Source organism: Cryptotermes secundus, unplaced genomic scaffold (assembly GCF_002891405.2).
Source record: "Cryptotermes secundus unplaced genomic scaffold, Csec_1.0 scaffold637, whole genome shotgun sequence".
NCBI lineage: Eukaryota > Metazoa > Arthropoda > Insecta > Blattodea > Kalotermitidae > Cryptotermes > Cryptotermes secundus.
In genome coordinates, this window is record NW_019738881.1 from 16,042 (window position 1) to 32,475 (window position 16,434).

The following is a 16,434-nucleotide window of genomic DNA, read 5'->3' on the forward strand; positions in this document are numbered from 1 at the left end:
GGTCTTACTATGTATCAAATATGTATTTGGCATAACAGGAAATGCTTTCAAGAGTCTTTGTAAGAAGCGGCATTCATAAACTTACAAATGTTCTTTTGTCTGATTATTCCTTCAGGGTGACAGGTGAAATGATACATAAAATAAAATACACCTTGTCTACAGACTGGAGCCATATTTAGTGCTACAGCACCCTAAAATCTAGAAACTGATGTACAGACAGGTCATGTCATGAGACAGAACACTCAATATGCCTACTATGCCAAAGATATAAATTGGGTTGTAGTAACAGGAATTCATTCTAATGGTGGAATTTGTGCCAGAGTTTTTGAAAATATATGTTATAATACTACAAAACTGGGTTGTGATAAACTGTGCCAAAAACATATTTGAATGTGTGTCATCACCAGATTGTGACACAAATAATCGATTTGTTGCTAGAAGTTAAGAGAACTCTTCACAACATAGGAAGAGACCCAAAATCACTACACCAGAAATCTTGTTGAACATACTGTACTCTTCTTCGTACGAGAAAGAAAATGGTCAAGTGAACAACACTTCATCACTTGCAAGCTTTCTCTTGAAAACTCTCACTGTTTTTACGAAGTCTGGAGCTCTTGCAAGCTTTCTTTTGAAAACTCTCACTGTTTTTAGAGACAGTGTCACGTAACTTCGAACAAGGTCACGCATTCCCCGCACTCCTGCAACACACCCCCTTGTCTGAAATTTTTCTTCTGTGCATTCAAGGTTACTCTTGGCGCTCTTGGCCTTGTTCGAAGTTACGTGACACTTGCTATATGAAGTCTTGAACTCTTGCAAGCTTTCTTTTGAAAATTCTCACCGTTTTTACGAAGTCTGGAGCTCTACTTAGATATAAAACATATTACAAAGCTTGTATAATACTTAGGATGATCATACCAACCGTACTGCATGCATAAACACACACAGCCTTCATATATATTTGTAATTTGAAGTCTGCAACTGGGTTTTGTATTTTAATACATTCCAGTCATCAGTAACAGATGAAGGAAGCCGTATGAATGGGATAAAACATGCCCTTGCACCTAGCCATGGGTTTCCAAGCTTCTGTTCTGGACTCTGTGCAATTTCTGTTGGTGAAAACAATCTACTTCCTGGCTAAGATGCTTGAATTCATTGACACTAACATTGATTAGTTTTATGCCTGCAATAACACAAGGCATATTTAAGGTCTATTTACATACTTCATCCCCAGATTTTGGTGCACTTTGGTATTGGGTGCGATCAGTAAAAGTTGTCAGGCAAATTTAATTTTGGTTTGTACACACGAAATAAGAACAACCATTTCCTTCAGGGTGAGTTCAACGTAAAAACTGAAACTTTCATTATAACATTGTCTCTATACAGCAAACATTTAAAAAAATACAAAGAAAAATAATATTCACCTCTGTTCAGTGGGGTTCTTGTGGTGACACAAGCTTTGCAGCAATAGGTTATACACAAAATAAGTGAACATTAAGGTCAGTAAGCCATGCAAAGTTGTGAAGACTGTACAAAATAAATACACTCCACAGAAATACATCTTTTCAACCTTGTTGACTGTTAACTTCCCCTGAGCTTGTTAAGATGGAAGCATTTCGGAACTCACTAACTTCTGAACAGCTGTCTTTACCGCTAGGCTCACCCTACAACTGGCTTCACAGATATGGCAGTAAAGAGAAAAATTTCCAGTACTAACAGACCAAACACATATTTAGGTAAGTTCACTGTGCTAACTGTACTACCATAGTTCCAAATGTATAAAACATACAAAGAAACAAACTGGATAAATCAAACATATGCCTTACAGCAATATATGTCAGAATTAAAATATCTGAAATTGACAAAATCTGCCAGCTGATAAAGTATTATCAAAGAACCAAACTGGACATGTTCTTATATCACAATCAATAGCACTCTCCAAGATTAGACACGCACCTTCATGACAAAAAAAAACAGTCATAAAGGAGACCAAACTGCCCTCTGGACAGTCATAACATAACAGCAGTGTTACCGTTACAATCCACTCTCTTTGCACCTGTGCAACTATTTCTCTCTCACCCTCCTACAAATCATTGGTGACTCCAATGCAATTGCTTCTTGTACTTGTACCAGCAGTTTAACTCACATGTAACTCAAAGAATAAGAATGGGTCACAAATGAAACAGTGAGCCATACACTCATAGTTATATGTGTAGAACTGAATGTAATGGAGAAGCATGTGACAATGGTCTGTGATGAATGAAAATCATCAGCTATTAACCATCAGATTGAGACCATGGATTTAATATGCTATGGGTAAGAACCTATATTAATGATGCTGAGATGTCTGTGGACTTGATCTGGGACAAAGACTTTCACCCTGGCCAAGAACTTCGCTTGCAGTTCTCATTAACAGACAAGTAAGGCATTTGTGTTAGAAAAGATGTGATATTTGTTGTGTCATGGTGAAAATTACTAATATGGCATTAATGAATGCATTTAAATGCCACTGCAATTGGGATAAAACTTTGTTATCTGAGAAGGAAAAATACAATCATGCTCATTTTAGAAAAAGCACATATAACCTCATTAATAGAACCACTGCAGTTCTTGTTTTGTGAGTGAAAGTTAAAAACTATGATTAAAATGCCAGGAACAAATCTGAATGGGTCCAGGTTGGTGTAGCCACTTAATATTCAGTCTTTTAAAGTCTGTTCTCTCCTCTTAACCTCTTGAAAAATGAAATTGATTCAAATAATATTTATGAATTTAGTTCCTATATTACAGGAAATATAATCTCCATTACAAAGACAAACTGGCTAATGCTATTTAAAGTAATTGTTATTTACTAAAAGATCAAATAAAAGGCATAAATTTGCTTTGTGGGCAAAATACAAAGTTTTCTTAATGTTAAAGCTGTTGGCACATATATGAGTAGTTACCATATGTAATCTATGTTGTATCATTTTGAATGTATGTTACAAATAAGTGGCATTTAGAGCCATTTTGTGTTTCTACTTTCTTAGTTTTTATGTTAGTAGGTTTGCATACACATGACACAAGTACAGAATATGAACACATATGAAGCACAAAGAAATATGCCACAACATTTAGGTATTAGAAGAGTGGAAAACAAAAATTGCATGCAGGCGCACACATACACAATATTCAAAGAAGCATTTATATGGGTTTAGGCATATGAGGTCAACTTATCCCACCCCAACATATTTCAAAATCAGTACCTTTTCTGCATTAAATAATTTAAAAAGTAATACATATTTCAACTGAAAAAAAATTTATAATAATTGCCTGTGGTTGTATTTTAGACCCAGAGTATTGTGTTTAATAAAGGCATCAAATGGATTTTGGATGACAAAGATCTCTTGTTTGTGATAACTATTGGTTGTCTCTAGTAAAAGCACTAATGATTCGAGTTTTATAAGAATGTGGACGTCTTCATTTCCATCAAGTATTCCAAGAGCCATCTTCAACTATTTGCTGTCAGTCCAACTACATACTCCAAATTTATGTTCCTTCTGCACAAGAAGAACTAATTTCACAGCATGAAGGATTAATAGCTTGCATGTAATTAGTGCAATATTATTAAACTCTGCAGCACACACCTGTGTTATCAGCAATTTGATTTCCCCTCAACTGAACCGTCCACCTGGAATGCTGTGAGGAAGTTATCCGTTCGCGCTTCCCACCCTCACTATCGTTGAGTGTTTCTCTCATCTCGGGCTGTTTCCTCCAGGGTGCAATTCTCCCCCACTGAACACATACAGTCTCTAAATTTCATAAGTTAATCTTCCAGCCCCTTCTTTGCACACCATGCAGCAATAAACTCTCTGGCCTGTCAGCTAACAACAGATCTGAACACTCATGGTGAACCATGTCTGCCAAAGCCCACCTTCTTTCACATCTCAAACAGCACTAACTGTGAACACATACAACACCTTCTGCTAGCCTGGGTATTGCACACTGACTGACCAACCAACCCAGCGAAATAACTGACTGATTTGCTTGCTCATTCACTCATTCCACGGACCAGAGTCCTTCCTTAGAAGCTAATGGCTGCTCAGCTAGTTGAAAGATACCCCACATTTTATGGAACCCAAAGGTTCATTATCATATTCACAAGAGCCTGCCAGTGGACAATATCTCATACCTGATGAATCTGGTCCACATGCAGGCATCCTGTTACTTCAAATTCCATTCTAATACTATCCTCCCATCTATGCCTAGGTCTTCCAAGTGATCTATTTGTTTCAGATTTCCTTAGGGCCCCCATACACACACTTTGGCCTCCAGTTTGGCCTGCACAGTTGAAGACTGAAAGGCAAAACTGATGTGTGTGGTGTGGCCTGCTGGCCAATCGTTTGGACTGTTGGCCTGTGGGAAACCCATCAGTCCATCAGTTCTGCCTGCAGGACCGTAGCACGTGACGTGTGTGACTCAACATTATAGGCTGGAAGACCGTGATTGTGGCATGAAGCCTGCCGCTTTATCTGCGCGTGTATGGGGAGGAAAGGGAGGGGGTAAACTGTCACAGTTTTGCCTGTAAGGTCGATCGGAAGGCCAAACTGTGTGTGTATGAGAGGCCTTACCAACAACTTGTATATATTTTGATCCCATGCGTGCTACATTCCCTGTCAATCTCATATGCACTGATTTGATAATCTTAATAATATTCAGAGACAAATGCGGATAACAAAGATTATCATTATGCAACTTCAAAGAGCATCCTGTTACTTTCTCCTTCATTGGTCCAAACATTCTGCAAGCACCCTGCCTTCAAACAGTCTCAGTCTAGTTCTCCCCTTAATATAAGAGACAAAGTTTCACATCTGTACAAAACATTAAGGACAGCCGGGTTAGTGCAGTCGGTATAGCGACCGGCTATGGTCTGGACGACCAAGGGGTTGGAGTTCGAGTCCCGGTAGGGTCAAGAATTATCTCTTCTCAGTGTCATCCAGACAGGCTCTGGGGCCCACCCAGCCTCCTATAAAATTGGTACCGGGGGCTCTTTCCTCAGGGGTAAAGCGGCCGGGGCATGAAGCTGACCACTTACCTCCAACTAGTGCCAAGGTCAAGAAATTGTGGATCTATACATCCACTCCCCATACGTCTTTGTGGCGTGGTGCTTAATTAGTTAAGCACGTCTTTGTGGCATGGTGCTTAATTAGTTAAGCACAGGGACAGCTTTACCTTTACAAAACAATAAGAAAAACTATAGCTCTAAATACACCTCAAGGATGAAGACTATTTCGATTGAGAGCTCTGGAGGGAAAAATTATATCTTTGGGTTGAGGAACTCTGTGTACTAAAATGTTTATCTTTTAAGATACCAGCAGCAGATAACAAGAAAAGAGTAATATTGTATTTTAGCGTCATATTGTATGTATAATATTGTGACATGACGCCTGAAAGCCGGAACAGTTCATTACTAGATAACAGCTTGGTAAACTGGTTACCAAGGAAATGAACACGCACTCTAGAAGAGAAGAACTGCCAGAGGTAAACACACCTCTATAACAACAGAGGAATTGTTACGAAACGGTGTTTTCTGTTGGGGCCGCCCCATGGCTAAACAACGAGGATTTCAGGCCAGCGGAAATAAGAATTGAGAGTATGTCTTGAGATGGCAGTCAAAGATGATTGAGGAGAAATGGCAAGAAAGCATTTAGGCTGTGAAAAGAAGACTTCATATGTGCTGCAGTTACAGAGAGACTGGTACAATTACTGTGTCAAAATCCGTTGCCAGAAAACGGCTAGCGGAGACTGTAATTGACTGAGGACACTAGTGTTTGTAAGAGTGAATTGTAAAGTGTTGAGATCAGCGATAGCGTTGTATCATTTGTAGTTATGAGATGAGCGTATAAGTGCAATAAATCCAATCATCCAATATAAAACTCGTCTAATACTCACAACCCTGCAACATGCGACAATATTTTATTCAGTTTCAGTCTCACAATATATCTATATTCTATGATAACTATACAGTTTCTACATTATGATAAGGGGACACGCGGAAGCGTAGTTGGTTGAGGCACTATGTTACAAGCCGGAAGGTCGCGGGTTCCGAGTTCCGATGAGTTCATTAGATTTTTCTATTTACCTAATCCTTCCAGAAGCACTATGGCCCTGGGGTCGACTCCGCCTTTAACAGAAATGATTACCAGGAATCTTCCTGGGGGGTAAAAGGCGGCCGGCGCGTAAGGCTGACCTCATCGCCATCTGTGAGCCGACTGTCTAGAGAAAATGTGGGAGCCTCGATGTCCCACAATCCCCACAATCCTAGATGACTTTACGGCACGTTACAGGGATAGTATTACCATTTACCTTACCTTTTTACAATTATGACATGTTTCGGCCACTATTTTCGACCATCAGCAGGTAGTACTTATACAGTCACTCTCAACTCTCTCTGCTATTCTTCTTATGTTGGCCAATGTTTGCATCAGATAGTACTTGTTGATGGACAAAAACAGTGGCCGAAACATGCCGAGAATTAGAAACTGTATAATTATCATACAATTATACTCGCACATATGTTTCTACTAGTCGTTTCCTGGTATCGGATCTTAACAATGGAGATTCTTCAGCTTCTGTGGTCACACCGTTGCCCGCTGCCTAACACTCCACAACTGAACTCCACGTAATTATAGCGCCATCTCTTCTTAGCCTCCCTTGCAGAATTCAACTGAATTGATTGCTCTAACTTCCCTAATTATAATTTCTTGGCATGGACCACACAGAAAACACAATTCTTCTATTGTTGCGTGTGTATTCATTGCCACGAGAAAGCGTTTACCGAGCTGTTTCTCTGAAACGGCCTATATCGCGGTCATTCCATATATACAGCTCTACATGCTGAAACTGATTAAAACAAGACAAGATTTTTTGAACGGAATTCCCCAATTCCCCAAATTTAGTCTGTATGTCGTGTAACAAGACTTCGACATAATTTCTTCCTGAAGGTAATTTTGATTCGTTAATGTTGTTGAGAACCAAAAAAGGGGAAACTTTTTATGCAAATAAAAGGAAAACAAGAAATTAGAAATGCTGAGCCTGTAAACAAGCCTAAAGATAGTTAATTGTAGCTTCTACAAAATCGTCCATCACAGAATACACAAGAAAAGAGAACAAAGCTTACAAGGGAATGGTCTGATCCTACATGTCGAAACCTGGCCTGATTTTTGTTTTCTCTGCAAGAGTACACACAACAAAATTCACTATCAAAATTTTAGCTGCTAATACACACTGAAAGTATTTTTTTTTTAATGCTGAACATGGCCAATACTGTAGCCTGCCAGACCCTTGGAGAAATGTCCACCCCTAGCAGAGCAGTACGCAACACGCAACACGGCTGACTCTCAGCCTAGGCTGGGGTTGTACAAACCTCTGGTACAAGTGGTTCTGCGTACAGAGAAAATGAGTAACTTCGGCAATTTTTAAGAAATACTTGCAGTTCGTATTAGCAGCGAAAATTGTGACATTGGATTTGGTGTGTGACTTTTGCAGTGAAAACAAAAATCAGGGCAGGTTTCGACATGTCGGATCAGACCATTCTCTTGTTAGTTCCATAACAAACTCCGTGGCTCGAGTTCGCAAGTGAACTATACAGACCGAGCGACCGCCGCTTGTCGGCGAAGTTAGTGCCAACTTTAGCGGCTAGAGGGTGTCGCGTGGTCAGCGCAACGAATCCCCACGACCATTAATTTCGGTTTTCTAGACCGGAACCTCTGTTTCCTTGAAATAGCTCCGCAATTATCCTTACGAGGCGGAGTGGACCACATTCCATACCCACTACCTCTCAGAAAATCTGGTAGCGCCGGGAATCGAACCCGGACATCTGGATCTGTAGGCAGGAACTCTGACTACTAGACAACAGATCCATGCATAACTATTATTCATTACTAGAACTGGCACAGCTCACGAAAACTAGTTGCATCAAGTTCCTATATCTGTTACATCAGTTACAAACGTATCTGTAGTTGTAAGATTTGAGGCTTTCACGGCGGTGACTATGAAGAAAGAAGTCTTCTGGGATTTGGCACCGTGTATATGTGGTGTTAACCGACGTTTCGGAGGAACGTATCGCCCCCATCTTCAGGGTTGAAGAAAAAGTATAAGTAAATCTGCAAGCGACAACACCGTGAGACACGGTAANATCAAGTTCCTATATCTGTTACATCAGTTACAAACGTATCTGTAGTTGTCTAAAACATCTCTGAGGAACATCATACCTAGGGTATGCAACCTTGTGGGGGGAAAAATGACCTGTGTTCAACTAGATCTTCAGTTGGATAACATCGGTTCCAATTTCATATTCAGAATAGAATTACGTATATGTCACTATTCAATGATCACACACTCTCAAAGATATTTAGATTGGCAATCGTTCATAATAAATTAATACGAAAATATACCTCCATAATGTTAATGAAACGACTAACCTTTCAGTAAAAGAACACTACACATTCAAGAGCTGCATGCCCATTCTATGCTAGGTAAATTCAATGTATTTCACAATCCGCAAAAATCTATTATCTATTTCCTTGATACTAACTTTAATATTACCATCTCATCGAAGTATCAATGCCACAGTCTCACCCTTCAGTGAAAAGTCACAAAAATTCTGCATGTATGAGTATTTGTTCTTTCACATTCCACATGCAGTTTTCACATAGTATCGCATAGTTGTCTATGCAGTGCTAAACTGATACATGTGACAAAGAAGTACACAATAACTTTAATTCATTCTGATCTGAAATTTTCACACACACATGTACACACACCAAATACAAATGTCACTGCATATTTATGCTTGACAAAATCATACTGGACAAGAAATTAGTTTATATAAATAGTTACTATCCAATCAGTCGGTTAATTACTGTGTCTAATTTCCATAATGTCTCCCCATAACCAGATATATTACTGTACAACAAATTCCCTGCTCATATTGAACCCACCATGAAAAGTCCATCAACAACCCACATCCAGAGTTGGTTCAATTCAGTGTGTGCATTCAAATAAAAAGAAAATAATTTATTTTGGGTGAGCAGTGCCTATGAGATCCTCTGACAGACCTATTCAAATCTGCAGAAAAGTAGAGTATGCCTCATTTGCACTAAGGCCTGGCTTTTTATCGTGACAACATATTGCCTTTAAACACCCCTCTGCTGTAATCTCCATGCTGTGGAAAGGAAGGGTGTCGATAATAGGGTGGTTATTACATCTTCAGAATTCCCACAAATGGAGGTGCCAAAGTACTGGCTATCCATGGGGTTGTTCAGATTCATACCAATCAGCATTAAGTGGGGCTGGAGTGAGTGTCATGTTAGTGCTATAGCACACACAGCTGCCAATCTGTCCAATCACACCGCTGGTCCTCCAACAGGCATAGAAAACCAAACTGTATTATCTGCTGCAGACACAGACTAGGGGAAACAAGACTGGAACAATGTATTCTTAATTTCTATTTTGTGAAAGTGACTTCTTTGGAAGGGAGGGGGGAAATATGATTCGCATATTCTGATGTTTCATTTGTTGCCTAAGAAAACTGCTGAACATCTCAGAACACTATAGATATCACATCATGGAGTTAGAAATTATGTTTACTAGTATTTCATTAAATACTCACACTATAAAATTACATTTTTCTATGTGCATTTTTTTTACAGTGACCACTGATAAAATTACATTTGAGTATGGTATACATATTAGGATGCTAAGGATCAAAATTAAATTTGCCCAACAAGTTCTAGTGAAGAATTCCAACGTCAAATTTCACAGAAATCTGCTAAGTCAATGGGTTAAGAGTTCCTTCTAACACTAAACGAAACACTACTTGACCTGTATATTATGAAAACACAAAGTCACATATTAAAAAAACTGGCAGATAAACTTCTACTTGGTTTATTAAAAATCGATCAATTTAAAATTATTAGTATGGAATGATAAGACATATAAAAACATGTACAGCCTTTCAGAGCCATTTTTAATTTCAGAAACAGAGAAAAATTTATATTTCTGTGATGTGATACCCATCTGCTACACTTGAACACACATGCATACTAATTATGTGCACAACAGGTTCAATGCAGGCTTTGTTGCAGCACAGCAGAAATACCAAGACATTGCTTCAGTCACATGCTTTCCAGTGTCTCGAGAAAACTCATATGAGTGGAGCTGCTAAAATATCCATGTGCACTTACTTGCAATTCTGAGACGTGCAGTGCGGCTGACAATAGAACCAACACTGTCCAGTGTGGCCACACATTGGTAGTCACCTTTTAGGCCCTGTTGCTCTGGAAACATTGTGGTGATGTACAGGGATCCATTTGACAACTGTGATCTATAACAGAAGAAAATGGTGTCACCTGTTGCCAGAAAACCTAAACAAAACTCATGAAATGGAGAATAAATGAAACAATACAAAATCGTTAATGGAAACAGGCACTTATGTACACTTTAATTCCATACTTACTATTCAGAAAGTCTTATGAATATAATCTTATGAACAGTATCTGGCGGGGGAGTTATTTTATGATGCTGTCAGGATCAACAGTACAAAGAATTAAAAGATAGGACTGATGAATTGGAAAGGATGTGAAAGGAAGCGGTTGAGGCCTGACTGAGGTATTATCTTGCTATTTGCCTAGAAGGACTGACAAGCGCCACGAAAATCCACTGTCAGATAGTCTGTGCCCTGACTGAGATTCGAACCGAGCATCTCATAATTGTGAGTCTAGAGCACTACCAGTATGACAACCCACTCAGCACGAAGTCTTGCCAGCAGGTACTACTGAAACACTTCTTAGTTACTAATAGTGGCAGATATAACCACATAAATATTGAAGTAAATAATTGATTTAAAGGCAACTTTAAATTTATTTCCATTAATACAAAATATGTCACACCATTTCTCTATCCAGTACATTGCTTACTGCTGGCCACACTGTGCCAAAACTATTCTATCTATCCCTATGCTGTTAAGAGAAACATATATCCTTTTTCAAGTTTAATTTTCATAATATTGTGATCCATCAAAACACGAATTTCAGAATTTGTCTTTTTATTTTTTTTCTCCTGCTCATGATTACTAACATAAACTCTTCAGAATATACAGTACCTTAAATATTCTATGGTTGACACTGTAAATTTTTCAACTGTCTGACTTCTATTTTAGGGAAAGGCAAAAATAAATATTTTAGTTCTCTTCCAATTTTTCGCCAAACTTAGAATTTTGATGCTTCTTTAAACGTATTTGCCGTGCAACTTGTAGCTAATCTTGTAAGTAGGGAGGTATAAGGTTTTTATTTTTAAAACATACAAATTAAATGTTTTAGTTCTCTTTAGTGCAATGTTGCATCAAAAAACAACTGATCAAAATGAAGGCTAATTTCTATGCAATGAGAAATTCTATGCTTTCAGTTTCCAATGTGTAATGCGAATAAACAAATGGCAAATTTGTAACGTGGGTTTTATATAGCCAACTCGGCAATCAGACCCATAAACAGTAAAGCCGGAATCAATTTTGTATTTCCACCTTTTATATTATGAGAGAGAGGGAGAGAGTGATTTGTGAAGTCTCATCATTCTGTCTCCGAGATTATAAATTTAAGCTCAAGAATAAACCATCTCTAGAGATCAAACAACAAATATCGGCCAGTAAATCCTAGCGATGTTTTCGACACCTACGAGGTCATAAATAATCCTACAGGCACTACGAGAATGAAGCTGAAGTTCGGTCTACCGCCTACCTTAAACGTGCTGCTACTCAGGCCGATTTTTGTCCAGTACAATATTCTTAAAAAAACCGAAACGTGATTCTAGTGTTAAACGAATAGTGAAAGTAGACTTAAAATACACATACTTCACACAAGTTTCCTTCTCCGGAAGACGAAATTAGTTTCAAAAAAAAAAAAATTAATAGTCACCTTTAATTTCCGCAGTATGAAGATACTGTCTACCAACGAAGTCAAATTAAGTCATAAGTTAATCTAATTTTAGTAGCACTAACCAGTTGTGATACACACGCTTGTACGCACGCACCGTATTTAAACAGCAATATAAAGGGTTGAATCAAACGGGGCTGCCCAACAAGCCACTACGTGTTACTCCCAAACTGCAGATTAGCGTTTCTTAATCAGTTAGTCTCAAAGAAGCTTCATTTTTTTTCCTTGGCACTACAGCCCTAGTGGACCTAGGCCTACCTCCATGAACTTCTCCGTTCACTTGGGGTTTTCTAGATCGTACACATTCGGTAGGACTCCTAAGGTGGGTGATCAGCTCGTCGCAAGGCCTCTACCTGTACACAAACACAGAAAAACGCACACACGCCCTGAGTTGGATTAGAACCCACGATCCCGGTTTAAAAGCGAGCGAAGACAGTGCATGTCTCAGACCGCTCGGCTACCGTGACCGGCGAAGCTTCATTTTGGTGAACAAAATTCTTCTATCTGCACCCCATCGCATCAAAGAAATTATACGACTCTGTCTAACCATACATTGGTCAAGTGCTTAAACAAGGCATGTATATCTTTTTAGTATGAAACAGCACTAAACCGTCCATTGCAGAATCGCTTTAATCAAACAAGAATATAAAAGTGGAGGGTTCATCAAGAGTCATATTCCGCAGAAGTTATTATTATAATTGATGCGTTCAAATTACTCAAAAGAAAATGTTTCTTACGTGAGAAAGGTAAGACATATTCTGTAATTACTGAGATGCCCTATTTCGCACAAATTGAAAAATTAAGATCACGAAGAACATTTCCTTTACAACAAACAAACAAACAAACAAACAAACAATGAATTCACATGTGGCTATTCGCTGTTTGTTAACACGTGCTCATACTGGAGAGAAGTAAAAACTACAGGCAAATACTGCAAGTATAATCAGATATCCATGTATTGTTGACCTCGCCATTAACTGGAGGTAACTGACCAGCTTAACGTCCCAGCCGCTTTAGTCCCGACGAAAAAGTCCCCGATACCCACTGAATATGGGGCTGGGTGGGCCCCAGAGCCGGTCTGGATGAAGTGTAGAGAAAATCTTGCCCTTACCTAAACTCGAACTACCCGTATGAGCCTATTGTCCGAAAGAAAATTACTTTCCTACAACTACACAGGCACAGAGCAAATGATGCTCGAGAGGGTTCGACACAGAAATATTGCTCGTATGTAAACTCCTTAACTGCAGTCCATAAACGGAGGGGATGCGAAACTAGAAAAATAGACCTTAGGTGCATACCCTCAGGTTTCCCTAAATATGTATGCCAAGTTTCAGCTTTCTAGGTTCCTTGGTTTTTGAGTTACACCATTAACACATAAACCCATGCACATTCTCTTTTGTTTATTTATATCATAAAATTCACTTTCATGCAAACACTATTAGTTTTTGCAGGAAGTTCCCACATTAAATTTACTATATGCTTGCTAGTAGTGTCTCCAACTTATCGTGGTGAGGGGGTTTGAGTGTTCCAAGGACCCTGAGAGCTATATCAGCGGTAGTGTAGCTACTGGCAGGGCCTCCCTTGCTGGACAGGTCAAAGGGTAGGCATCAGACGAAGAGAGACACCAAAAACCAAAAAATGATGCCGGAAGCAGCGTCATCAGCAGCGACTTGAAGCACAGAGCAAATGATGCTCGAGAGGGTTCAAGTTCGTATAGCAACAGGCGTGACCAGAGTGTGGAAAGCAAATGGAGAAACTACCACATTACCACTTTTCCTGGATAGTCTTTTTCCAAAAACAGAGATACCAAATGTGGTGTGGAGAAGATCAGTTAGACCGATTATGGGAGAAATGAAGAAATGTTATTTAGAGTTAGTAAGAGAGGCCTCCGTAGTCTAGAGGTAACGTTCCCACCTCATGACTGGTAGTACGCGGGTTCAAATACCCGACGGAGGTCGTCGAATTTTTAAGGGCGGAAAAATTCAGGGAACAAGTCCTCCGGGAGGGACTTTAAGCTGTGGGTCCCGTGTCGTAGCTTTACGGCACGTAAAAGAACCTCATGTCTCCAAAGGAGGTCACTGAGCAAAATTGCGGACGTTTGCCGCCCGACAGCAGTCACTAATACCTCCGGTAGATGGGGGAAGCATTATAGATAATTCTCAGTCAGTAGAGCCGGTCTCGCTGGCTGGGCGGGGCTGATGGTAAGCACCAATACCGGTAGGATATAGAGGCTGGTAGAAATCATATAGGGAAGCACAATGGACCACTACAGGTCTAAGTGCATGGGGAAACCCACCTTCTCTAATAACTAACTAACTAACTAACTAACTAACTAGAGTTAGCGAGTAGAGGAATATCCTATACGAAATAAGAGAAAGATAGAGGGGCGGATAGACGTGACCAAAATACGAGGAAGAAGACGTAAGAAGATGCTGGATGACTTTGGGGAGAGAAGAGGATATTCTTATTTGAAAGAGAAAGCTCTAGATCGCATTAAATGGATGAACTGTTTTGGAAGAGACTGTGGACCTGTCGTCTGAGAAATTACTAATGAATGAATGAATGAATGAATGAATGAATGAATGAATGAACTACATAGTTTAATATGTGCTAACGCAACAGAGCACTACATTACACGAATAAACAAAAGCTTATTTCAGCGCTGTGTAAATTCAGTATTTGTTCCCCCGTTTAAACTGTGATATCTTGGTAAAACGACTAAAGCATTTATATTTGCGTAATTAACTCATTATTAACAAGAAGAAAAGTCTTCGGCAGCATGATAACTTATATTTAGTTTAAATATGCATTTATTTTAGCATAAACCTACAAATTCAGGTGGGATGAAGCTTTGCTTAGTTATTGTAGAGAATAAGACACGAGAAATATTCGGGTGTGTTCGAAATGTATATATAGCGTACCTTTCGATTAATTATCCCGAAACCCGCAAGGCTTACAGAAACCGCGTACTGGTCATAAAATGCTTTTCATTTCTTTCTACAACTATCGTTTTAACTTTTCACTTCGAAAAATATTTTGCAAGCACTCGATATGCGCGAAGAAATGTATGTAGATCTTCATGTAAAGTTCAGCTTATGTTTATAGTATTTTAACCAAAAATGGAACTTGTGGCCACATTTTACTAATGTCCCCCAATATAGAATTCTATGAAAATCATTCCAGTGGTTCTGGAGTTTCCTCATGTCCACAGACAGGAGGTAGAACAGAATGAGAAAATTTAAGAGGTGTCCACAGAGTTGCGAACGCGTCTAGAAGTGAAGGAAAAAACGGAATTAGCTCATTTGTCGATAGGGTATATAAATGCTACATCCCATGAATCAGTTATCAAATAAAAACCAACATGGAGGGCTTTATTTACATTTATTGGAGAGTTACGGGAAGGGTTAACTGTTTCAATACACCCTGCTGGAACAAAGGGAGGAGACAGCTCACTCCATAAACACTCAACGTGGTTTGCATTCAAATTAAAAAAAAAATTGGAATGTGAAATGAATCAGTGATTGAAATCTGGTGGTGCCCAGTTAAAAATCATAATGCGCGTTGGAAAGAAGGGCCCAAATCCTTTCATTGAGATTCCTTTATTTATTCAATACACAAAGTTAGGTCGCTGGCGAAACTAACTGTTAAAACAATATCATTTCTCTTTCAAAACAGACTCATCATCGTTGTACACGGTGATTCCATGAATCCTGCCACTTGTTACAGAACTTCTGGTTCTATTTGTTTCGGGACGAACTACTTCCATAATTTCTGGGTCCACTGAAATCTGAGGAACATAAGAACACTCTTTGCAAAATTTGGAGAACATGAAGTCTGGTAAACCAGGGAAAGCTTATTTCAGGAGAATAATTTCCATATGGGCACTGTTGACCGGGTCGGCACCCATTTCGTTGGCACTCTCCTAAATCTTTCACTTCCAGTTAAGGATCACCCACCATTTGTGACAAAATTTCCCATTCCTGGGGCATCAGTCTTAACAGTTTTTATAATGAAACAGAGTGACTGAGTCCTCACTGTCCAATTTCGTGAATAAAAGGAAAGTCCACCATGTTCCGCGAAAAAAAGGTCACCTTGAAAGTGAGGAAAGTGGTGAAATGTGCGGAATAGTTCGGACTTTCAGTAATACATGTATAATCCGGTGTTTCGCGCATTTCCGTGGGTGTCTTCTCGCGTTTCACGCAGAATTGGCAAAAAGAAAACACTCCTTCACGTCAGCCATTTCGTAACGCGACGCGTCCATGAAACGTGTGTGGACAAAACAGCAGCTCTCAGCGACAGAAATGAACTCCACAAGAACTGTTTAATGTCCGTACTCTGTGTTTCATTTCTCAACATTAAAACTGTCCCGGAACTTTGTCATCACATAACAGGTAATTTATTATTATGTATTCATTTCTTCAAAATGGAAGAACATAGCTACTTATTATCTAGAAGATAACAGAGTTACCTG

General features: G+C 39.2%; 1 protein-coding gene across 2 annotated transcripts in view; it reads right to left on the minus strand.

Annotated features, from left to right (window-relative positions):
• LOC111871221 (neogenin-like) overlaps window positions 1–16,434 on the minus strand; it is a gene marked incomplete at its 3' end in the record, with an annotated part of 194,057 nt that overhangs the window by 14,319 nt on the left and 163,304 nt on the right. For both annotated transcript variants that reach the window (XM_033754162.1, XM_023864158.2), the window contains 1 exon segment: window positions 10,221–10,360. In XM_033754162.1, the coding sequence (XP_033610053.1) occupies window positions 10,221–10,360 (140 nt within the window).